We start from the raw sequence: 23,876 nt of genomic DNA, 5'->3' as shown, positions 1-23,876 counted from the left end.
TTGTGATCAATATAGAGGCGAGCTTAATTACCTTGTTTCAGATTCATGTGAATTTGGAGGACAAATTCTTTATTTCTTAATGGGTGTACATTCAGCAGGATGTTCGTCATTAGCAGACATTCCTTTGGCAGAAAGAAAAAAAGCTCGCCATTTTGGTTTAATGTTGTCAAACTACATAACCCAATAAGAAAAATATGCATGCTCTTAGTTTTTTCAAATCTCTCAATGCCCTTGAAAAAATGTGTGTAATTCAGAAAGAAAGAAGAAAAAAAAACTGAATACGGTAAAGACATTTTTGAAAATACTCTTAGGTTCTTCTTAGAATAACAATTTAAAAAGGCTCCAGAAAGCCAAACAAGAAAAAAATGGTTGCACAGACATTGAGTTCATGGAAAAGAATCACGATAAAAATCTCTTTAGCAAAGAGAAGACGTGTGTAATTCCACTGAAAGTCGAATGCTGGAAAACCTATGAGTCTCGATAGGCCGTCTCAAGGAAAACAAAATAGGAAAAAAGGGAGGGGGCTATTCTTTGGGGAGGTATTCCGAAAACCCTGTCCGCCATGATGGCTGGTATACATTTTCTCGTAAAAAAAAAAGTGATTCCCATTTCTGATGTTGACTTTGCCTTCTTTTTCCCCACCATTCTTTGAGAATTGAGAGACAGAAGAGAAAGGATGTCCGCTCTTCCTCTCAGCAACTTCTCAAGGTCAAGGTCGAGAATTTGCTCCAAACTTTTTTTTTTAAATAGAAATTATGAACATTAATTCGCCCAGTCGCCTGTGAATTTAGTTGTCTTGACCAGTGAAGCGCAATTTCTGTTATACTACCGGTGTAATAAACAAAAAAGTAAAAAAAAAAAAAAAAATCATTTGAAAGCAAAAATATCGTGGGAAACGAATCGAAATCATTGCAACGTAGCACGCGCTCAGTGGTTCAATCAACTTCCACCGGTGGAAAAAGATGCAAATCGCCGAACTGGAAAATGCTTCATTTCTTAACTGTTGGCATTTTATTTTTTGAAAGCAGAAGCCTTGTTGCTAACTTAAAATACTCATTAGATGCAAGCTGTTTCTTTTTCTTTATAGGAGAATAACGGTATCACGTGAAGAATGTTCTCGAATTCGGGTCATCCGACGGAGGACGTCGGGTGATGAAACCGCAGGCAAACCTGAATGGTGAAATGACGTGCCCAGGTAAACGAAGCGAAAGAAAAGAAAAACGTACGAAATGAAGGTAAGTTTTGAAAGTAGACGAAGGAGCGAAAGGTATACATTTATACATTAACAGAAAGAGCCTCGAGCTGTTGGCTGATATTTTCCTATCCCAAAGCTCCACGGGATAACATCAGTGGATACTTTTTGTCTCCGAACTGGGGGTTCGCTTCACCCTTGGGAAACGATTCGGATTCAGAACTGTGTTCGTGTGTCTCACATGCATGGTCTATCAAATCGGAATGTGTCCATTGCCTGGAAGTAGAAATAAAAGCTTAAGAGGAATGACCAAAATCCAACCCGAAGTCGTGCTGTTGGTGAAGGGGGGAACCCCTGAAACGTGGCTTGACAAATTGGGAGATCATCCTTGATACTATCGTATTTTGCATCGATGGCCAGATGAAACAATTGAGGCATACGAGAGGCTCAATTGTAATTGCTTTTTTTTTATTTACTCTTGCTTGATATGTTGGGGTTATCGTATCTGATCAGCCATGACTGAATACAACAAGCTAAATGACGTAAATGAAGCAAAAATAACATCAGGAGAAGAGCGGAAGGCAACGTTGCCAGATGAGATAAAAATTTCTCTAGTGATTCGCCATCTAGCGTATAGTGTATGCACTTTCTTCTTATTATTTTTTACCTGTGTGGCAAAATAGCCCAACCCCGGAAAATAAACCTGTGGAGCTTTGTCGTTTCAGTCAGTGTACCGGGGGCTGTCATCTAACTCAGGTGTGGCTGTATAGTTGTGTGGTGGTTTTCTTGGGGTTGTTTGTTATTATATTTTACCTATTTCGCTCAGTGGTATTCCTATTTTATTCGGGGGGGTAATTCTTCAGTTTTGTTCTTGCTACTCGTGGATGTTGTTCGTTTTATGTCGTGTTGCTCCCAAGTTCTCCCAAACTCGGCAAAAGTACCATCCTTCGACAAGTTCGGGAAACTAAAAAGAAAAAGAAGCACAAAAAAAGCGACACAACAAAAAGAAATACTCTCTGCCAAGCTGAACCGTACGCCATTATAATCTCAAAACACCTGGATTGAAGATCTTTTTGTCTGTCAAAAATTCGTCTATATTTTTCATTCTTGCCCGGTCTTCTTCTTGGAGCCGGTTTAGAATCGTTTAGGTCGTATGTTTATTAGCTTTGCTGTTGTGTGTCGTGTGTTGGAACGTTAAAACGAAAAGGAAAAAAAAGAAAATCGACGTGATCGTTATCTATCGAAGATTCGCTTCACCAACGTTGCTACTGGACTTTAGTTTTTGACCACACTTTTTCACCCCCGTTCGTAAAAAAAACAAAACAAACAAACCTATTAGCCAACTTAACTCTAACACCAAAAAGAAGAAGATAATCTGTGGCTATGGCGACGACGTACTTGAGCGTGGTTCACCTGGCCACTGCTGGTCTCAATGGTCCACTGCTCGGTTCTGACGAGGAAGAAATTGTTCTAATCTGCCTGGTCGTTGTCAACATCCAGACCAACCAGGTAAACAATTACAACAAGTCATTTTTATAATTTTTTGGTTGGGCTTTTTTCACCTTGGAGGTCATAATTTGTGTTTACTAGAAGTAGCTTTTAAAAAAATGATAAGAAACAATTGCCACTCTCTAAAGCCCCGCAAGTTTTCTTATCATTTCGCCTCTCACTTTAAAACTTAACGAAACACAAAACTAGGTGGAATGCCTTTCTTTCTTACCTGTTGCTGCTGTGAAGCACTCGAATCCAAGATGGCGCCCTAGTGTCGTGACCACCTGTTTTTCTTTCTCCCCCGTCTCTGGAGCTCTTTCCTTTTTTTTCTTTTCTTCTTCTTTCTATTCGGTTGAGCGAATGTTGGACCAACCGTTTGGTCTAGAGACAAACATTCAACACAAAATAAAAAAAAATAAAAAATTTGAAGAAAAATGGTGGTCTCCTTCAATATTGACTTGGTTAGAGTTAGCACAGAAGATAGGTAGGGGAAAAAAAGGCTCTTGTGTTGATATATGGTTCACTGATGTGTATTTAGGTACAAGTCTTTTGGCCCTCCCTTATTTCTTTCTAGTCCTACTCGTTGATAATAGATGTATACATTGTGTGTACGTAACGTTTTTCCTTATCATTTTCGAAGGCGACAATCAGGAGTTTGCTCGTAAAATCATGCGTCAACGCTAAATCCCAATAGATTATTGTGAACACACACTAATCTTGACTTTAAAAAAAAACGACAGCAATCTTGATTGAAGTAATCAACAAGTTCGTTTATACGTACACAGTCCCTGATTTTAAATTCTTAATATGTCACGTTCACCGATGAATAACTTGTTGAAAATCGCGTCACAGTAGTTCACTATTTGTTAATAAGAAAAGATAACTTTGCAAATGATTGCAGCGCATCGGTTGTAATCTTTAATTGTCAACTTAAATTGGGTAAAGTCGTTCTTTTTAAAACTCGTGTTGCTAGCCAACCAAAAAGTTGATTCGTCACCTTTTATGGGAATTGTATTCCCCCGACCAAAGGCTTTTACCTTGCGACAGGTTTTTTTTCCTCGTTTATAACAAAATTATCCTCTCCTTCTTTTTTTGGTTGAACAGGTTGCATTTTTATTTTTTAAAAGAAAAAAAAAACCATCAACTTTGCATCGATTTAGGAATTTTCTTTTTACCCCTTAACGTTGATGACCAACAGTCGCCAGTTTAAATAGAAATTCAATGAGGAAGAGACGAGTTCCTTATTTTTTTTTGGTCTCATTTATTTCCATTTATTTTTCCTTATTTTTGTAGTTTAATAGCAAAGAACAGCAGCAGCTCAGGGTTGACTGACCCGTGTTTTCAATTGTTTGCCGGTGTGACGAGTTTTCTTTTATCGTCGGCGGCGCTGTTTATTATGTTTTATTTTTTTTAATTTTTTTTAGAAAGTCTTACCTCAGTTTTTCACACTGAAATTGCGCGTACTCTAAACACAGAGACAATTTTCATCGCTTTTTATTCACCTATTGTTTGAGGGTAAAAATTGTTCTTCTTCTGTTGAATTAAAGGGCCTTGCCTACCCTTGTAAAACACAAAAACAAAAAATTACTATTTACCGTGCGTGTGTGGGTTTTCGGCAATAAAAAGGCACATTTCGATTAGGACGTCATTTTCGATCATAAGCTAACGGTACATTTGTTCGTTCAACGTGAAGAGGTCGCACAGATGCAACACGATTTCGACCTCGCCATGGTCTGGTGGTTGGCACTCTTTGTCTTCCATTGAGCTCGTTCGTCTTCCGCCAATGACGTCATGCAGCCTGTATGGGAAAAAAAGAAAAAGAAAATTGTATATTTCATATTTATGAAAGAAGAAAAGAAAATAAAAGACAAGGAAACATTGAGCTATCACACATAACGGCGGTCTTCAAGGCCGCTGGAAACCGGGGCTACCTTTAATTACCTTGCGGCTTGAGAACACGTAAAAAAAAAATGTATGTATATGAGAATATTGTCGTGCAAAGAATGCGACCTTCAGTCATTTGATTATTTTCTGTGTGTCCAATGTGGTTGCTTTAGTTTGCGCACTATTTGGGTGGCATTTCTTACGTGTTTGTGTGTGTCTCTTCCACGGTCGTCGAGGATTTTCTCTTTGGAAATACCGTTGCTAATGGCAAACCGCTGGGATTCAATTTAGTTTTTTATTGGTTTTAATCACGCTCAAGTTGCTACAGATTCAGTGACCGGGTCGTTCATATCTTATATATATATATATTTCTTCTCTTTCTCATGTTCACAGGTGGTGACCGTGCAAGACTACTGGGTTAAACCGCGTTCGGCTGATATCAACGAGAATGTCCTTTCTGAACAAGCCAGAGAAGAAATGGGTCTCTCTGAGGAACTCATCCGTACCAAAGGCAACTCGCTGGAACAAGTCCTGTCTCAGGTAAGCAGCACAACACACACACACACACACACACACACACAAAAAAAGACTGGAATTTTATTTTAACCATCCTCTATCCAAAAAAAACCAAACCTGTTTGGTGACTTTGACGCATGCGCTGTCCGAGAACTCTCCCTGGTTTGACGGTGTCGATACGTACCACCACTATGGAAGAAATAAGAAAAAATGTATTTAAAAAAACAACAAAACAAAGTCGGCATCGTTCCAGGCCGCCAACATTTTTATTTAAAAAAAAAAAGAAAAGAGAAAAAGAAACAGGAAAGACGAGCGTATCGTATTTGTAATGGATGCACACCTTTCTTTTCTTGGTCTAGTCGTCGACAGTTAAATTACTCACCTCTTTAACTGAGTAAGAAAAGGTAAACCGATAGCGAAGGTAAAACAATCGACGTTCAAGTCGTTTCACGCTGCAAAGTAAGAAATGATTGAATTCGAAATTCGTGTGTAAGAAGAGAATCGTGCGTCACCCCTGTCGTGAACACAACCGTAAATTGTTCCAGTAGTAAGATGATTTTAGTACTTTCGAAAAAAAAAAAAAACATTGGTAGAACTGTTTGGAGCGCGGCTTCATATTTTCGAGAAAAAAAAAAATTATGCATTTCAATTCTTTTTTCTTTCTTTCTCACTTATACCTCGAGGCAACCGTCATCCCGTCATTCTTCCTCCATCTCACTTGGCATTTGCTCCGAGTTTTTTTTCTTCTCTTTTTATTATTATTATAAAAGATTAAAAATAAAATAGGGAGATTTATAAAAAAATAATAATAATAATAACGAAAAAAAAAAAAAAACTTAGCTTCAAGGTTTTATTCTTTCATTCTCTCGTTTGGTAGCAAACACACAACATAATATACTGTACCCAATAACAAAAAAAGCAACAACCGAAGTTTCACCGATTCACGCCGCCACCGAACATTACGTACAGTGCTCGACCTTTTTTTTTTTTATGCGTGCAGAAAAAAAAAGGGGAGAGAGAGAGAATATGAAGAGGCAGAAATTCATTTTCCACTGTGCGTCCCAGCGTAAATGTTAGATTGGTTAGCCACGGGAAGCTTCTTTTTTTTTTCTTTTTCTTTTTCTTTCTTCTTTGTAGCGATTTAGTCAGACACGCCAGATGGTTTTTATTTTAACAAATTGCAGTACACAAGGTAAAAGAAAGAAAAAAAAAGAACAATTGCACGGGGGAGGGAAGTACGAAATGAAAACGGTCCCTGAAGCATTATGATGGCGAATTGTTATTTCATTTTTGGGTTTTTTTTTTTACGATCTCTGCCAACCCAAAATGAAACGCGCTAATGGAAAGATGGCGTTGACGTCTAAAGTGTGAACAGATAAAGTTGGGACTCGTTCGTTTTCTGTTGGGATCTGTTTCAACGTAAAAAAAAAAAAGGGGGGTGGAAAGGTAAATACAGTTGGTAATGCAGCAGGTGAACTATTGAATTAATGTTTACCAACTCTATCCCTCCCCGCTTGTGTGGACGTATATGAACAGGTGTTTATAGTCGGATGTGCGTGAATCTGTTGGCACCAGATGCATCACTCCACAGATATTCTAGTATTGTTTTTACACCTGAATTTTTTTTTAGATCGTTCAGTTTAGTTGAATCAACAACAAACACAAAATTTATGTCGATTTTTTTTTTTTTTTTTATATGAATGGTTGGGTTTTTTTCCTTCCCCTCCCAACAAAAAAAAAAAAACGTGAATGGATGACACGCCGATGGCGCAAGGAAATCTATTGTGACCACATCCTGGTGCTTGTTGTAATTTTTAATTCTACGGCCACATACGTCGAAAATTTGTTTTTCCCCCTTACTTTTTATTTTCCGTTCGTACACGATCCCCCCCTCCCTTTTTGAAAAAAAAAATAAATAAAAATGTTCTTGTTCAATTACCGTTCAATGAAAAGAAGGGAAAATGCGATCATGAAATGGTAATGAGATTTCAAAAAAAAAAACTGGGTGAAATGGAGCACATGACTGATAGGTCCCTATTTCTTTCTAACTCCAATGTTTTCTTATTTATTTTACGGTTTATTACTTTTTCAATTATTTTGAACAACAATCATTTTCTGTTTTTTTTTTTTTTTTTCAATGTGCGCGTGTTACGTAAAAGACTGGCCGACTTTCTCGAGTCATGACGGAGAAACGTGCCTGTCCAAATGGATATGATTTTTATTGTTATCTCGGAGGGGTTTACCTTTTTTTTTTTTTAAGTAACAACAACAACCAAAAATGATTGGTATACGCCATGCGATAATGAGATGTTATTTTTTTCAAAAAGAAGTTTCCGATATTGAGTTCAGCCCTTAGAGGAGAAACACGTCGACCGGTGATGGATAGACTGCCAGAAAAATCATGGAGAAGGCCGATGAGACAGTAGTAAGATTTTTCGTAGCCTAACATGAAGGACATAATATTAAAAAGAAAAAGAAAGAGAAGAGGGAGAAAAGAAAATAGGGAGGCCATCGACCGTCATGCCGATGAAAGAAAAACCCACTAGGCAATATAATAAAAGTGAAAGTTTTTCTTTTGCTTGTAATGCGGGACCGAGAGAGCTCAAGGTTTGAAAGATGTCTCTAAGCGTGCACGTGGCGTTTGGAAACGAGGCCTGTCTGTTTTACTTTTTGCGTACCAACTATTTTTATTTATTTATTATTTTTTTTTCGAAACACGAATGGAGAGGGTGGTTGTTCATTCGTGCAAGCAGGTTCATTGAACGCATCCCACCCCGCCATTCCGGCGAAATATCTCTCTCTCTCTTGTTCATGACTTTCATTGTTTGTTTTTCTGTGAAACAGGTGGACAGTTTTCTGCAGAAAGTGTCGACTGAAGTGGAGCAGAAAACGGCGAGCCAAGCGGCCAACGTCGTGATCGTGACCGACGGCCAACTCCCTTTACGCCAATGTTTATTGCCCGAGACGTGCTCGAAAGGCATCGCCGATCCACCGGCCATTTTTGGCCATTTTTACGACTTGCGCAAAGAGTTCCGAAAAGGATTCCCGAACGCGCCTGAAATCAACTCCATTCAAGACATGATGAACTGTAAGTTACAATTTTTTGCTTTTCTTTTCTTTTTTAATTCAAATTTATGATCCGCTCATCTTTACCTCGCGCGATTATATAAAATCGCAGGCCCTTCTTTTTTTTTTTTTTCCTTCCAAGTTCAAGGTGAAAAAAAAATATTTTTTTTTTAAAGAGTCACGAACACAAAGTTTACAAGAAGGGGATGGGAAAATGTCTTTTTTTTTATCTTCTTCTTCAGTTTTTTAAAGTTACCGGATGAAGGTGGAACAGAAAAAAAAGGGGGGGGGGGTGTGATGGAAGAGAACTTGCGCTGCGGTTGGGTGCGAAGGGTGTGGCCTCATAGCCGAAGGCGATTTTTGCGAGGTAACCTCGATAGCACGATGGTTTGCGCAAGTCAAAAGCAAATAATATCGGAGGGAGAGAAGAAAAACGAATTGATGAATAAAACCGAGATTTAACTTTCTAATGGCAACCATTTCACAATTACGAAACCACATCCTCGAATTCAAAAACCTAAAACTCGCCAATGTAATTATCAACAATTATTCATTTATTAAAAGAAAACAAAAAAACGTGTTTTTCTAGTTGGAGTGTGTGGGGGGTTAACTATGGCTGTAGATCCGGGCAACGCCTAAAAAAACAAAAAAAACACTCCCTTCTTTAACAATCCTGTTTGGCATTTCTTTCTTTCTTTTTTTGGGGGGGTTCATCGTTCTTTTCTTTAAAAAAAAAAAAATCCCGAACGGGTTACCATAAGAATTGATGATAGTAAAAATCCTTTTTCTTTTTCTTTTGAAAACAAAAAACACAATATCCGACCTTGGCTACGTGATTCTTCGCTCTGCTATTTTATGGCCATAGATAGTTTCATTTCCTTTCTGAACGATATTTATTTCAGAGGGGGGATTTTGCCGAGATATCTATCAAGTCAATGTGAAGAAAAACATTGGCGCGTGACGGAAGCAATCTATTGATTGCCGAAATGGATGAGTGATTCGGTCAGAAGCCCTTCGCTCATAAATGGAAAGAAACTGTCACTAAACGCGTTTAGCTCTTTAAATTGCGTTCTTTTTTTGTTTACAAGCCAATTAGAAGAAGGGGAGAAAAGAAAAAAAGATGGAGGACAATTGTTGTCTTTTACCCAGGTATTCCTCTCCTTAGTTGGCGTTCCAACGGTTTCTTTCCTCTTCTTGGTAAAAGAGAAAGACGGGATAAAAGGAAAGGTATAGAAAAGAGAAGAAGAAGAAACAAACTTTTCCAAGGACCTTATTCGCTTACCCCACGGCTCTCCCCTCTCTTTTTCAAGCTTATTCAACTCACCTGCCCAGAAAGAGAGAGAAAAAAACAAGACTTTTTTTTTTTTTTTTTTCTTTTTTATTCTGTTGGGTTTGTTGGGTATCTTTTGTGTTCCATTTTTCTTAGTCATCCTCTATATCTCGACAGTTAAATCGGCTAGTCAAATTTTATTCCTTTTTTTTTTTTTGGTTGAAGCTATTGAAAAAAATTAAAAGAAATAAATAAAGGAAGAGGAGGGCTTTTTAATGTGAATTAAACGAGCCCATTGCTGATGTATTACTTTCGCTATTAGTTGGCTGTCGATGCCATTTAATGGCTTCTTAAGATTGGAACGACGACCTTGTTCGAAAATAGAATGGCAGAAAACATTGTTGTTCATGCATAAATTGTCTTCTGGAACACTCGAACATGGCCATCCACCCCGAAGGGATTTTTTTTTATACCTTTATAAATAATTCCTATATATATATATATTTTTTTTTGCTGGGTTTTTCCCTACGCTGCCGGCAAAGTTCCCATTCCAGGGAAGCTTCTCACCTTCTTCTCTTTCCTTTGGCTGGGAGACATGCTTCGTTGCATTTTTTTTTTTTTTTACTTAACATCTAGTCCTCGTGATATTCATCATACACACACACTAGAAACTTGTTTTCTTGTATTTTCTCTACCTCCCGGCCTTTTCCGTTGAAATCATCATAAAAAATTTCCATTTCCTTCTCAAGGGCTTCTAAAAAGCCACTTTTTTTTTTAAATATTATTATTTTTTTTTATTTACTGGTCTTGAGCCTTTTTTTTTCGTGATTGAGGGGGGGGGGGAATACCGTGCTGAAAAAGACTTAAGCGCATCGTTGGCAATGACGAAGCAATTTGATATAGATTTAAAAAAAAGGGTCAACGTATTCTCTATTGTGTTAGCCTCATTTGGTGTCGCAAAAGACACGATCGTAGCTTTTGAAAATCTTTTTTGTTTAATAAAAAAAAAAAAAAATGGTGAGAAACTTGCAGGTACTTGCTGGAACCAACATGTTGTGGTTGAACGCGTTGCCGAGTTTCTTCCCCAAAAAAAAAGAATCGATCAGAATGGGATTAGAAATGAGGGTAGATGCGGTTTCTAACTACACCGAAGGTTGTCTGTACTTTGCTCGGAGATAGAAATGCTAGAAGCAGACGCTAACCCATTTATTTTTTGACGAGCATTTTCTGCGTTCCATTACATGTTCATGGAAAATATTTTTATTTTTATATGTTAATTATTTTTGCTGTAAATTATTCTCGTTTCTCCCGCTGAAATATCGTGAGGAAATTTCGGAAAAACAAGTACCCGCTAGTTTAAATTCTTTGGGCAGGGTAATTAGGAATTTTGTTTTCCCCCTTCGTACTTTTGATGGTGGTGTTTAAAGTTCCCCAGTCTCTGACGCAATTGGCGTTTAATGTTCTGTGTACATACGTAAAAGTTTCCTCCAATAGCGCAATCGATCGATCCCGTATTTTCAACCTTCGGTTAACGGGTACGACGGTACGATATAAGAACAAAATATTTATGAAAAAAAAAAAGGAATAGAAATCATGAAGAGGGTTGTTTGTTAGCAATGCCGGTTATTCAGAACGGATACCCTTATGTCGTGCCATCAGTCCCGCATGGAATTTCAATTCTCTTGTTTGTTATTCTTTCTTTTTTTTTTCAGGTTTGTTTTGTTTGCTTTGACCGCGGAAATGCTACCGCTTTCCGCGAGGTAAAAATACAAACATTTGAATTTCCTGTATTTTTATGTCAGAAAAAAAAAAAAATCAAGAGACAGTTAGTTGCCGATAAACGGAAAAAGTCCACTCCCAAAAAAGACAACTATTAACATTAGGACAAGAGTTCTGTATGTCCGGTAACTGGCGGGTCGTTTCCCCCCTTTCGTTCTCATTTTAATGAGTCGGCCATGTTTCTTCGGTTGCGCAAGAAAAGCTTCTATTTGTTATTCAATCCGTGTCGCACCCTCGTACGTTTTGTCGAGTCACACGTTTTAGGTATCGTTTCGTTAAAAAAAAGTTTTTGTTCTTGTCGCTGCGGCTAGATGGCGTTGACATTAGAAAACTGGGAAACAAAAAGAAAACCCAAATGAAAATTGTCGCCGTTTATAATTTTTTCCCGAATAATTCTTTATTCACGCCGAGCTCTTCATCAAAGCATTGGAAAAATAAAAATAAATATGTGTCTTTTAAAAAAGATTGTATTCCTCGATAACAACGTGAATTGATGATCCCAGCTTTTCTACATCCGCTTGGCAAACGAATTTGAAACGCGAAGAACTTCTTATCTTGATTGAAAAGAAGCCAAAAACAAATATTTCGATACATAAATCGTGGGGTTACAAAGACTTTGTTCATTTTCTTATATATGTTTTTATTATATTTTTTTATCATTTTTTTGTGTTTCGTTTAACCTCGTCTATCGACGCCTCAACCACAGATGGCGCCAAATGCGGGTGTAATTCAAAGCCGGTCACTTCAGTCACTCGTATAGGGGGACGGCCTTGATTCAGCCGTTGAAAAGAGGGAGAGGAAGAGAGAGAAAAATGATACATTTCCCCCAACTCCCCATTTTCTGATTTTTTCTTTCTTGTGTCTTGTAGCACGCAATTTTTCACTGCAACCAAGTGATTTGTGATGTTACTTAAAAATGAATTGAACAAGATTGTGTGAACGCAACCACGTCTGCCATTCTCTCATCACCGACATGCCTAGATGCCTAGAGAAAATGGAGACGAAAGGAAGGGCTGGCAACAAGTGGTATACAGCTGGATGCGAATTATGGCTCTTCACTTTGCTCTCCCCCCCTCTCTGCTCCCCCATTCGTAAAAAGCTAAGGAAAAAAAAAAAAGAAAACTGCTGGCCGGTTGCTCTCTTTTGGAATTGATGTCTGGACGCGGGTTACTTGAGACGTTCTTATCAAACCCGTGGAAGAAATTGCCTTTTTTCCCTTCAGGATTTGTGTTTCAAAACCGAGTTTTTTTGTTGTTTTTTTTAGACGTATGTGTGTGTGCGTGTTTTATAAGCAAAAAAAAAAAAAAACCAAACGAGTGTTTGTGATGTGGTCTTTTGTTTGATTCAAAACAAAATTTTTTTTTTCAGATCTGAACTTGGAGCCGGAAGAAACAGCTGGTGTAGTTCAACAGAATGCCACGAGGAGAGAGGCACAAGACATGGGACGCATTCTCCAACGACTTGTGAAAGAAGGTACACAAACTCACATTGTGTTACTCGTGCTATTACAGCACACCTCATTTCTTTTCGCGATTGATTGTCATTTCTTAATTCGTGGCCGCCATTTGTCGTTCGCATGTGGACACGCCAACAGGTCACAAGTTCGACAATCCAGAAACGATCCATTTGCGATTGGAACCAGGCATTTGGTGAGTTTTTTTCTTTCTTTCTTTTCATTTTGTGCTTTCTCATTATTTGAAATCAATAGTTGTCGAACAACGAGTTGTTATGTGTTCAATGTTAGTTTAGCCTTTGGCTGGCTGATAAGCTGATAACAGTGTTCTGTGTGCACTTCATTTCGTTTGGCCCTTTTTGGCTTGTTTGCTATCGGCGTCATGTCGACTGTGTGGAAAAGCTCTAAAACTGTCACTCACATTCGAGACTTCTGAACGAGATTTAATTCGAGCTCGCATTGATATCGTTTATTTGGTGATTTCAACTAACAGTTCAATTTTTCTTTCAGTTCGAAAGATGAAGAAGTAGACAGCAACACAGTTGTACGAGCACGTGGTCTACCTTGGCAATCGTCGGATCAGGATATCGCTCGATTCTTTCGCGGTCTCAACGTTGCTAGGTAATTCATCTCTTCTTCATTTCCCCTTGCAATATTGAATTGCTCTTTAGATGATAACTATTATCAGTCGTGCTGATGGTGCACGCCATTAAAAAACAACAAAAAAAAAAATACGAGATCGTGTGTTTTAGTTGCAGGCTGTTTGTTGTTGCGAAAAGGGGAGAAAGTTCATCAACGATGTTTTGGTGAAAGCTGACGTGTGCAAGAAATGCCTTTTTTTCCGATATTTGCTTCGCTCTGCTTCCGGTCAAGTTGGGGGTTACTGAAAGACGATATGCCACTGAGAGAACGATACGCACACAGCTCAACAACACACACCACATCGAAAATCCGTTTTTTTTTTCTTCTCTTTCTAAAGTGGACAGCCCATTATTTGATTTCTTTCATTTCTCTTTTCTTTATTTGTACGATGGGCTTTCTAGTTTGTTTAGTTGCCATTGTATATATGTTAGTTTTTGGGGTGGTTTTCCCTAAGCCTGGACAAGAGATAAGATTAAATTAAAAAACGACTTGAAGAAGCAGGTTTCCTAAAAAGGACATTTGAGTTAGTGGCAGCAGCAGCAAAAAAAAAAAAATGATGGGCAAAAGTGGGAGTTTTGAGCTTCTTTTTTTTTTTGGGGGTGGGGGGGCGGGGTATGCGACTGATTAGAACACAGAGAAGTTGAACGTGACCCATCATCTGTGATACAAAGTCCGTTGTGTATATTTTATAATCTAAGGATAGAAAGAGAGAGAGAGAGAGGAAAGAAATCCTCGCGGGCACTAGCAACTGAAAAAGTTTATCTGATATTTATCCACCCTCTTGCCGATGATGGCACATCATCCGCATCTTGACATCTTGGATGTCATTCTGTTCGTTGGCACTGCCAGTCAGGGTCGCAGTAGCTTGTGATTTTCAACTATCGGTTTCTTTTTTGTGCAGTGGCTTAATATCTGATACAGTTTTCCTACCAAAGTGGTTGACGTTCGTTATTGTAACACGACGTGACCCGAATCCGCGTGTGTGTGTGTGTGTGTGTGTGTGTGTGTGGCTTGTTCGTGTGGAACAGAGTCGGGTCCCGTCGTTTGGCGTGAAGTCACTAGTTTGCCATTTGATGCGGATTTCCCTTTCTTTTTGTTTTGTTTTTGTTTTAATAATTTCGGGGGAGGGGGGAGTGTTCTGAAAGTTTGCAGTAACATTCGTGACTGTTTTGTTTGTGTGTCTGAATCACAGTGAACGGGAAAAAAAGACTTTTTTTTTTTTTTGAAAGCGGAAATTGGTTGATAGCCGATCTCTTCGATTCAAGTGTGTGGCCGACTGGCGCCATCTAACCTTGTCGATAATAGAAAGAAGAAAATTTATTTATTTTTGGTTGTTGTTTAAATTTTCGAAGAAGAAAAGAAAGAGAGAGCAGCCATGTTGCCTGCTGCTAGCTATTTTCTAATGCCTAGTCCTTACATTCATCCTCAACCCGCTCATAATAACAGGGGTGGAGTGGCGCTGTGTTTGAGCGCACAAGGAAGGCGGAACGGCGAAGCTCTCGTCAGGTTCGTTTCATCTGAGCACCGAGACATGGCTCTCAAACGGCACAAGCATCACATCGGACCGCGATACATCGAAGTGTACAAAGCAACCGGAGATGACTTTATCGATGTGGCTGGAGGTATGACGTCATAACTCATTTTTTTAAAATAATTTAATTGCATACAGTTCTTAATCCAATTTGTTTTTCGTTTGTTTCCTTTTTGCCAATTGAAGGTAGCAACAATGAAGCGCAAAACTTTTTGTCGAGAAGTGGCCAAGTCATCGTGCGCATGCGTGGATTACCTTATGACTGCACGGCAAAACAAGTCGTAAGTAACTCTTCATTTAAAGACAATTAAAACAAAAATCAAGTTTCATGGCATTTGTTACTGCGTTAGGTTGAATTTTTCGAATCCGGTGGCGAAGACGTTGGCTCTACTGTACTAGACGGAGATGCCGGTGTTCTTTTCGTGAAAAAACACGATGGACGAGCTACGGGTGATGCCTTTGTCATGTTTGCTACAGAAGAGGAGGGCTCTAAAGCATTGGCTAAGCATCGTGACATAATCGGCTCCCGCTACATTGAACTCTTCCGGTCGACAACAGCGGAAGTCCAGCAGGTTGAATTCGATACTTGGAATGGATCAATTAAAACAAGTTGTAACAACAATTCTAACTGTACATTTTTTTCTTTTTCTTTCTTTCTTGTTTTAGGTTTTAAACCGGTCCATGGATCCGCGTACTTACGAAACGCAAGCTCCGTTGATTCCACAGTTGCCACAGATGCCTCTCCTACCGCAACAGATGATCACGTCCGGAACGCGAAAAGATTGCATTCGTTTGCGTGGCTTGCCTTATGAGGCCCAAGTGGAGCACATCCTCGAATTCCTCGGCGAACATGCCAAGAGTATCGTCTACCAGGGAGTTCACATGGTCTACAATGCCCAGGTAAGAGCTGAAACTTCAATTTCTTCGATTTTGGGGGGCTTATTTTGTTTCAATGGTTCCATGGTATCATACATTTATTAAATTTCATTTTAGAATCCTTTTTTTTTTTTAATTGTTGGTTTGGTATACATTTGTTCTGCATTAGCTACGTTAACTAAAAATGTAGATGGGGGTGTTTTGACAAATGTGTGGTGAATGAAATCCTCCAGTTTTGACCTGACCCTCTTTTTGTTGTGTCATTGACGCGGCGGCTGCTGCGCGCTGTTTTTGGTGATTGTGTGTGTCACGGTGGTGCTAAATTGCAGGGTCAACCTTCGGGCGAAGCTTTCATCCAGATGGATTCTGAGCAGAGCTCGTTCCAAGCGGCCCATCAGCGCCATCACCGCTACATGGTGTTCGGCAAGAAGCAGCGCTACATCGAGGTGTTCCAGTGCTCCGGCGAAGACATGCACGTCGTGTTGACTGGCGGCCTGGCTCTTCCGTCGACTCCTGCCACACCGAAGGCTCTGCTCTCTCCTGGTATGTTGCCCTGGGACCAGCTCAGCAGTCCCGCTGCAGCTGCTGCCGCCGCGGTGGCGGCTGCGGCTGCCGCTTCTTCTCCTTTGAGTAACGCCCAAGCCCAGCTCCTGCAAGCTCAAGCCCAAGCTCAGGTTCAAGCGCAGGCAATGCAGGAGCAGGTGCAAGCGCAAGCTCAGGCTGTTCAGATTCATTCAGTCCAGGCCCAGTTGGCCGCTCACGCACTCAAACAGCAGGAGGGACTATGGCTCATGGGCTTGGCTCCACCTCCCTCACCTGCCACTTCCAATCCTTCACTAAGTCGACCGCCTCCTACCCCGTCTACCTATACGCTCTCTTCTCGCCATTCTAATCCCAGTTCTGTCGATCGCCAGCATCGGTCGTCTGCCGGACCCATCGGCGCTCAATCGCAGCAGCCACCGCCTTCTGGTTTGGGTCTCCTCGGTCAAGGTGGCGTTCGCTCCGCTCCTTTTATGCAAAATTCTCACCAGGCATTTCAGCACCTGGGCCTTGGCATGGGAGGGCTCGGAATGGCAGGTCTGGGAATGGGTAATTTAACAGTTCAACAAGAGTTGGCCGCCTTGCAACAGTTCCCCATGCTTTCTGCCAATTTTCCGGGTTTGAATTTCGGCCAGATTGGCGCCACTAGTAATGGGGCCGGCGGTAGCGGTGCATCTGCGGCTCCGCCGTCGTTGAATCATCCGCACCATCCGCTATTTTTGCTGGGTCTTCAGCACGGTCAGAATCAACTTGCGCGCAACAATCAGGCCGGTTTGGCTAACGCTCTTCAGGCAGCCAAAGCGGCCGGTTCGTTCTTTCCCGGTATGTCGTCGCAACCGGCCTCCAATCAGTTGGGTGGTGGATTTAAACGTTCGTGGGAAGCCGCTTTTCAGCAACAACAACAACACGCTGACGCCTCTCAAGCCGTGGCAGCGGCTGCCATGGCTGCCGCGGCGGCGGCAGCAGCAGCCAAAAGGCAGTGGCCACCGCATTTGGGCGGCGCTTCCGGTACCGGTGCTGGCCCCTCCTCTTCTCTCACCTTCCCTTCATCCATTTATCCTGCTTTGTAGTAGTTAATTAATTTTTTTTTTTTTTTTTGGGTCATGTTGGATTTTTTTTTCTCTCTTCGTTGTTCCTTGTCGTGGACTTGTATAGACGGGTTCATCTTTTTGTTGTTGTTTTTTTTTTCTTGACATTGCGCACCCATTTTTCCTTATTTGCGTGTCGTTGAAAATTATTTGGCAGATAAAAAAAAAACCCTGGAGACTTAATTCGTAGTGGTAATCAAAATGGGAACTTGTATAATTTTTCTTTTTTTGCGAGTCTGGTTACCCCGTTTATTTTTGCATGCCGGGCTTTATCGAGTTGACATTGTTGTTGAATTTTCCCCTCTTATTCCCGTGGCCTTTCAACAAAAACAAAAACAAAGAAACACTCATCAACATCCATTTCTTATACCCCGCCCCGTTTCTCTTTCCTTGGCTCACTTGTCCTTTGTCGCAAAAGAAAAACATTCCGTATCCTTTCTTCTTATTTTTCTTCTTCTCAGAAATTTATTTTGCTTTGTGTCTGAGCCATCAGCTCGATTCGGAATTGCAAGACCCGTAGTGATTTTTCATTTCAAATAATTGTCTTTAAACGTTCCATTATTCCCGAATTTCTTGCCTTTACGGTTTTTTTTGTTTTGTTTTTTGGTTTCAATCTCCTCCCATTTCAACATTTTTGCGGGTCGCTTTTCAAATTATCATTTGCCGCGCAAACGTAAAATGCCCTTGTAGAGTTGATGTACCAGTTGATTTCAGATAGCCCTATATTAATTCTAAGAATAATTTTTTCTCTCTAAATCTGCATTCACTTCACTTGAGTTATCCCCTTAAGATGTGAGTCACTCTTGGGAGACCTTTTTTCCTCTTTTGTTTTCTTATTTTTTTAACCCCTCGCTCGTTCAGCTTGCCAAGTATGTCGATACTAACGTCGATGACGACGACGACTGATGGGGTTGATGCAGTGTTTGTTCCACATGATTTTTTTTTGGTCCTATCCTTACTTTCCGAATATTTGAAACTAACCTTTATTCTATGTGGTCTGATTTTTCTGTGCCCGTTCTCACTTCACTCTCTCGCTCTCTCCATTGCTTCCATTTTTTTTTCGTGACTCAATTTATATCTAAAACACGGACATTTACGCACAAACACACGTGAGATACACACACACACACACACATACAGACGTTTTATATGTCCATTAGAAACGGTGCTGGCTGTTTGTTTTAAGTAAAAAATAAAACAAACAAACAAACAGAAAAAAAAAAGACACAAATTTGGGAGGGCGGAGAGGGAAGATCCGAATTTCATTTGTTTCTTTTCTCCCGTTTTTTTTTTTCTCTTCTTTTGTTACCTACTTGTGTTTCTTCTTTCCTCATTCTTGACGTGGCCTTTATTATATAGATCTATGGGATCCAAAGAGAAACCACGGCGTGTATGGCTTACTATTATTATAATCAGTCCCTCTATTAAACCAGATACGACCATCATAACACATCCTCTTTTTTTTTTTCTTCCCCCTTTTTCAATTTATAATACACATTTTTTTTTTTTTTGTTTAGTGGCACTTGATACGTGTTGAGACTAAATACGTGGCTGTAGGGTCCTTAAACTGGTGTGCCCTGGGTTCCTTTTTTTTTCCATGAAAAAAAAACAAAACATTCAAACACATTTTCTTCCCTCGACCTCAGTTTGATTGGCGGATAATATTAGGAATGGTTCAGCTTGTTATTTTATTTTATTTTTCACGGGTTCATAGTATTTTTATTTAGCAGTATTCTTTTGATCCATTTCTTTCGTCTCGGGAAACTTTGCACTACGTTGTTTATTTCATTATTGATTGATTTTAATTTCCGTGTTTTGCTGGGGTGATTCGATGCCTTGCTCCTTGATTTATTTTAATCGTCGCTAATTTTAGCTCCACAATTCGAAACCCCAAATTTTGAATTCGGTTGAAGCCGTTTCCTGTGCATTTGCAGCTGGAAAAATCGAATTCAATCGAATTTCGTTATTTAAAAAATTAATCATAATAATAACAAAAGCATGAAAACTCCCTGCCCTTATATCTTTCCTGTCGGCTTTATGAACTTTTATTTTTATTTTAGTTCATTATTCGATGGTCGTTTTGTTTTGTTTTTTTGTTTTTTTTTTAAATCCTCGGTTAATTTTACCATCTTCATAGCTTGAAACTCGGAAATTCAAGATGGTGCCTCAGTTCTGCCGTCCGCTTGTGCCGTCCATTCCATTAAAAAACAAAAACCCATTCAATGTGATGGTGAATTGGGGGAATCAATTGGGCTTAATATTCGCATTGCTGAGTTACATCCTCTCTCCATGTGCATCTGGTGGATTCGGTTGTGTAGTGAATTTCTTCCCTCCACGCCACAACAACTGGCAATTGTGATGCAAAAAAAAAAAATCGTTTGGGGCAAATGTAGCAAGTATTGCGTAAGAATTTCGGTGGTCGTAGGTACATGATCTCTCACTTTGAAACAACTTACAATTGGAACACTACACAGACACACACAAACACTGACACACCACTTAAGAGCATTCGTTTTTTTGTTTTTTTTTATTGTTTTTAATCTTTTTGCTGTGGTCAAAGGGCCAACAACCAACTACCTGGAGAATCTTCGGTTGTTTTTATTTCGACGATTTTTAATTTTAATTTGTTGTGTGTGTGCTCTTCTCTTTTTCGGTTGGTTTGTTTATGTTTGGTGTATCGCTATGTTGATAACGTTGTTAGACTGCGCCGACTGTCCTCTACGGGCTACTTCCTCCTCCTCAAAAAAACAAATTTTTTTGGTACAAGGTGTTAAACAAAAAAAAAACGCAAACAACTTACTGGCAAGACACACCCAACGTATGGTAAGGGCAAGTTATACGGCTATGGCTATTTGCTTTTCGACGTGGTATGGTAAATAATGTTGGCACTTTTGCCTTTTTTTTTTTTTTAAGTTTTTTTTAAAAATTATTCCTTCAATGTAATGTTTGTTTAATTTCTTTTGACTATCACCTGGTCTGCATTTGGTACGCACACTCTTCTGTCTTTTTAAATGTGTGTGTGGGGGGATTTTTCCCATTTATAGACGACGCATGGGGTTGTTTACTTTTCGTTTTCATTATATAGGAAATTTCAATTCGTCACAAAAGTATTGCGATTAATCTCAACATTTAATCACTTGTTCAATTTACATGTTGACTAATACCAAAAAGTAAAAAAAAAAAAAAAAAAAAGAATCCTGGTGGTTGAGACGAACTGCATGTTGTTTTCTATGCGCACGTGTGTCATGGTGAAGGGGGTAAGTCGATTCTATTTCGTTTTACTTTTTTTTTTTGCTCTTATTTTCTTTTCTTAAAAAAAAATGTATCGACTTTGTTATACGGAACTTTTGGTTACAGTTGGGCACTGGGTAAATCTTTTTTTTTTCATCTCTATGGATTTATGTGCCTTGCAATGTTTTAATTCTACCTCTATGCTAATTGCTGCTATGATGTTTTGACACAAGGCTTGAATCCCTATTCTCCATCACTTCAACAAGATTTGACGTAGCGTGAACATTGAGCAAATTTTTAAAATGTTTTGTTTAAATCGATGGAAATTTGCACAGTCATGAAGTTCATGTTCTCTGTTTGGCGTGAATCTCGTAGGTGGAACGCTGTTGCCTCACCAGTCCTACGGAACGTACCCGTTTGGCCAGCCGCCGCAAATCATACCGGCCGTTAGTCCGTTGACTCCACGGCCACAACCTTTTGGATTTCCTCCCATCTTCTATTGGCCTTATCCTTCGCCGCCCGTCAGCCCAACCAACTACTACGGAACGGCCAATGGATCGGCCGCGACCGCCGCAGCCGCTGCCGCCATGTCAGCCGCCGCTGGAGGAGTGAACAACGGCTCAGGTCTACCTGCTGGTACCTTGGTAATCATGCGGGGGCTTCCCTTTACCGCATCATGTTCGGACATTCTTCAATTCTTCTCTGGCTTCTCCGAGGTTAGGGGACTTTCATCCGACAAAACTCTTCTCTCTTTCTTTATCTGATTATTATTTTTTTTTCACTATCTTTTTTTTAACCTTTGAGAGAACTTGTTTGAATTCCATCTGGCCTAAATCTACCATCATGGAAGATCAGAACGTGAGATCTATAGGGGAAAAAAAAATCTCAATTTTATTAACAATTTAAACATCGGTGATCTGGGGCCGGTCAATCGGTTGGCCCACGAGTGCATAGTTTGGTGGTGTGCGAGTTAGACATTACGGCCGGAACGGTGCCGCAATGATCTATTCACCTGGCCACATGGCTTTAAAATGAATCATTTCACTAAATGACAATTTCGTTGGAACCGGCAGTTTTAATCTCTCTCCCTCTCTTTCTCTTTCTCTGTGTTTCTATCTCGTTTCTGCGTAAGATGATTAACAACTTCCTTTTGAAGTAGTGGGGTTTTACGTTTCTCATGGTGATTTTCACTTTTCCCTTTTATCATTGCTTTTCGTCAATCCCACCCGCTTTTATTAACATATCGTTGTACGGTGTGAAATCGGTTTAACTTTGACATGTGAAAATGATGGTTGACGCATTTGATTACAGTTGACGCCAGATTGCATCCAAATTCACCGCAACAATGACGGTCGTCCTTCTGGGGAGGCGGTCGTCAATTTCCCGAATAGAGCCGAAGCCGAGAGAGCCATAGCAGAGAAGAATCGCCAAAACATCGGTACGCGTTACATTGAACTCTTCATGACATAAACACCAAACTCTATACCAGGCGCATCATTTAACGATAAAAGTGGAGAGAAGAGACACTAGCGAAAAGTAATTCCACCGCCGCCAATGGATCAGCACACTCCCCTTGCACCTCGGTCCCTTGAACCAAATTACTTTCATTTGACAACTATTATCATCCTCTGTGGATGTTTCTCAAACGAATACGTCTTGAAACTATCGAAGTTTAATTCACAAAAGTAGATTTTTTTTTTTTTAAATTTTTTATTTACCTGTAATTCAATTTCTACCTTCATTTTGGCAATAACTTTTTCTCTTTTTTTTTTCCACTGGGGGTTGATCGTGCAAATCTGGAGTCGCCACGACAACTCCAACTAACCCAGCAAAATTGTCCCGCACTCCGATGTGATGTTGATAGAATTTTTTCGATTCCCCCTTTTTTTTGTGCATACGACAATGCGATCATTGCCCACGTCATCTTTATATATATATTTTTTTTAAACTGTTTGCCGAAGTTGGTGAAAAGAAAACGTCTTGAATCTTGCCACTAAGGCATTGCAGTTATGACACACAAAGTCGATCTAAGAGCGTCTTCTTATAGCGTTTATTTTCCAATCACGTTTCGTAGCTAGCGTACATCAATCGCCTGCTCATCATATAGTATAGTGTTTGACAGCTCTTCTTTCCGTAGTTGTTGCGGACTGAACCATCATAATTTATGTTTTCTCCTACTCGTTTTTCTTTTTTTCTTTCACATTTTCAGTTCAGAATGTTGATTGATTGAACTAGAGGCAGATTGGCAATCAGACAAGAAGTGCGAAAGCTTGAGTTTCCCAACCAAATATGTTTTATCTCAAAGTTAAAACTTGTCAAAGACAGTAATGCGGAATAGGAGTACTTTCTTGAAGATGGTTTCGTTGAAAAGAAAAGATACTTGAATAATAATATCGATTTTTTTTTCTAAAGTTTATTTTTCATAGTTATATATTTCTCATTCCTCCAATATTATTTCACTTCCAATTAAAGAAAGAAAAAAAGTTACGACTTCGTGCAATAACTGATTCTGCGTTTGAAACATTTCAGATTTGCCATAGTACTTAAGATGAAAATTTAAAAAATCTTATTGATATTGATAACCAACCGATGGACTATTTTGCTGTCGCAAAAGGAAGAGCTGTTAGGTTGCGAGTAATCATCGTACATCATCGACCGCTGCCCTTGTACGTTGTTGCATGTCAAATGCTAGTTTATATAGATTTTCATTGATATTATCTTTGCCTTCGTTTTCTTTTTTATTACTTCTGCACTCCACCCCTCTTTTGCCCTACTCCAGGCTACAGAACGAGCCAACTCTTCGTGTGTATTTGTTTTGTCACGTGTCTTTTTGCAGCAATGAATTACACATCTCTTGAACGAAACTTGTAGTACTTGTTCTCGCTTGTTGTCTGAGGTCTAGTTTCTAGGCTGACCGAAAAACAAAGCCGTCCTGAAGTATAAGCATGCGTAAAACCCGGACGTTAACTTTGTTATATATATAAACCCAACAGGACGTATTTTGACGTCAACTATTACTTCAACTTTTCAGTGAACTTGTGTTTTTGCATAAACTGTCCGGTTGGTGGTTGAACTAAGTGACCGTTTTGGCGACAACTGCAATGTGAGGTTGAACTGAAACTCAATGGTTCCCGGTGTTCACGAAGTTCCCGATAGTCTTGGAGAAAAATAAAATCACATAGTTTAATCAATGTTGAACGATGATTTCGATTAAGTTATTGGTTTTCCCGTTAAACAAGGCGTTTTTTAAATAAATGAAAATTAAATACTGTTAGCGCACTTACTTTGTTTTTCACAATTAGTTCAAAAACTATAGG

At 39.6% G+C, this 23,876-nt stretch overlaps 1 protein-coding gene and 2 long non-coding RNA genes across 5 annotated transcripts; 1 reads left to right on the top strand and 2 right to left on the bottom strand.

The window, feature by feature from the left end:
- Positions 1 to 992: 992 nt before the first annotated feature.
- LOC123467384 lies at positions 993 to 3,191 on the bottom strand. The gene is made up of 2 exons (XR_006641746.1): positions 2,913 to 3,191; positions 993 to 1,468 (listed from the first exon to the last, which is right to left on the bottom strand). It is a non-coding gene; the product is annotated as an uncharacterized LOC123467384 (long non-coding RNA).
- Positions 1,913 to 23,423, top strand: LOC123467381 (RNA-binding protein fusilli-like). Of its 3 annotated transcripts, none has more exons than XM_045167337.1 (13): positions 1,913 to 2,701; positions 4,961 to 5,107; positions 7,928 to 8,171; positions 12,567 to 12,671; positions 12,793 to 12,847; positions 13,162 to 13,272; positions 14,740 to 14,915; positions 15,011 to 15,105; positions 15,175 to 15,396; positions 15,491 to 15,724; positions 16,030 to 16,243; positions 20,935 to 21,183; positions 21,871 to 23,423. In XM_045167337.1, the coding sequence occupies exons 1-13, from the start codon at positions 2,576 to 2,578 to the stop codon at positions 21,906 to 21,908; spliced, it is 2,016 nt and encodes a 671-aa protein (XP_045023272.1). In that variant the 5' UTR covers positions 1,913 to 2,575; the 3' UTR covers positions 21,909 to 23,423. The 3 variants fall into 3 exon arrangements, with proteins under 3 accessions (XP_045023272.1, XP_045023271.1, XP_045023270.1); XM_045167336.1 differs by having other exon boundaries at positions 20,935 to 21,203; XM_045167335.1 differs by having other exon boundaries at positions 20,935 to 21,275.
- On the bottom strand, positions 4,162 to 5,635 carry LOC123467385. Its single transcript, XR_006641747.1, has 3 exons — positions 5,466 to 5,635; positions 5,201 to 5,272; positions 4,162 to 4,481 (listed from the first exon to the last, which is right to left on the bottom strand). It is a non-coding gene; the product is annotated as an uncharacterized LOC123467385 (long non-coding RNA).
- Positions 23,424 to 23,876: the final 453 nt, after the last annotated feature.

Source organism: Daphnia magna, unplaced genomic scaffold (genome assembly GCF_020631705.1).
Source record: "Daphnia magna isolate NIES unplaced genomic scaffold, ASM2063170v1.1 Dm_contigs180, whole genome shotgun sequence".
NCBI classification, from domain to species: domain Eukaryota; kingdom Metazoa; phylum Arthropoda; class Branchiopoda; order Diplostraca; family Daphniidae; genus Daphnia; species Daphnia magna.
Note: the sequence above shows the minus strand (reverse complement) of the source record. Positions and strands in the feature narration are given on the sequence as shown.

Coding starts and splice junctions, on each gene's coding strand:
- LOC123467381 (XM_045167335.1), top strand. CDS start 2,576: ATGGCGACGACGTACTTGAGCGTGGTTCACCTGGCCACTGCTGGTCTC. Junction 5,108..7,927: donor TGGAACAAGTCCTGTCTCAG/GTAAGCAGCACA, acceptor TCTGTGAAACAG/GTGGACAGTTTTCTGCAGAA. Junction 21,276..21,870: donor TCTTCTCTGGCTTCTCCGAG/GTTAGGGGACTT, acceptor ATTTGATTACAG/TTGACGCCAGATTGCATCCA.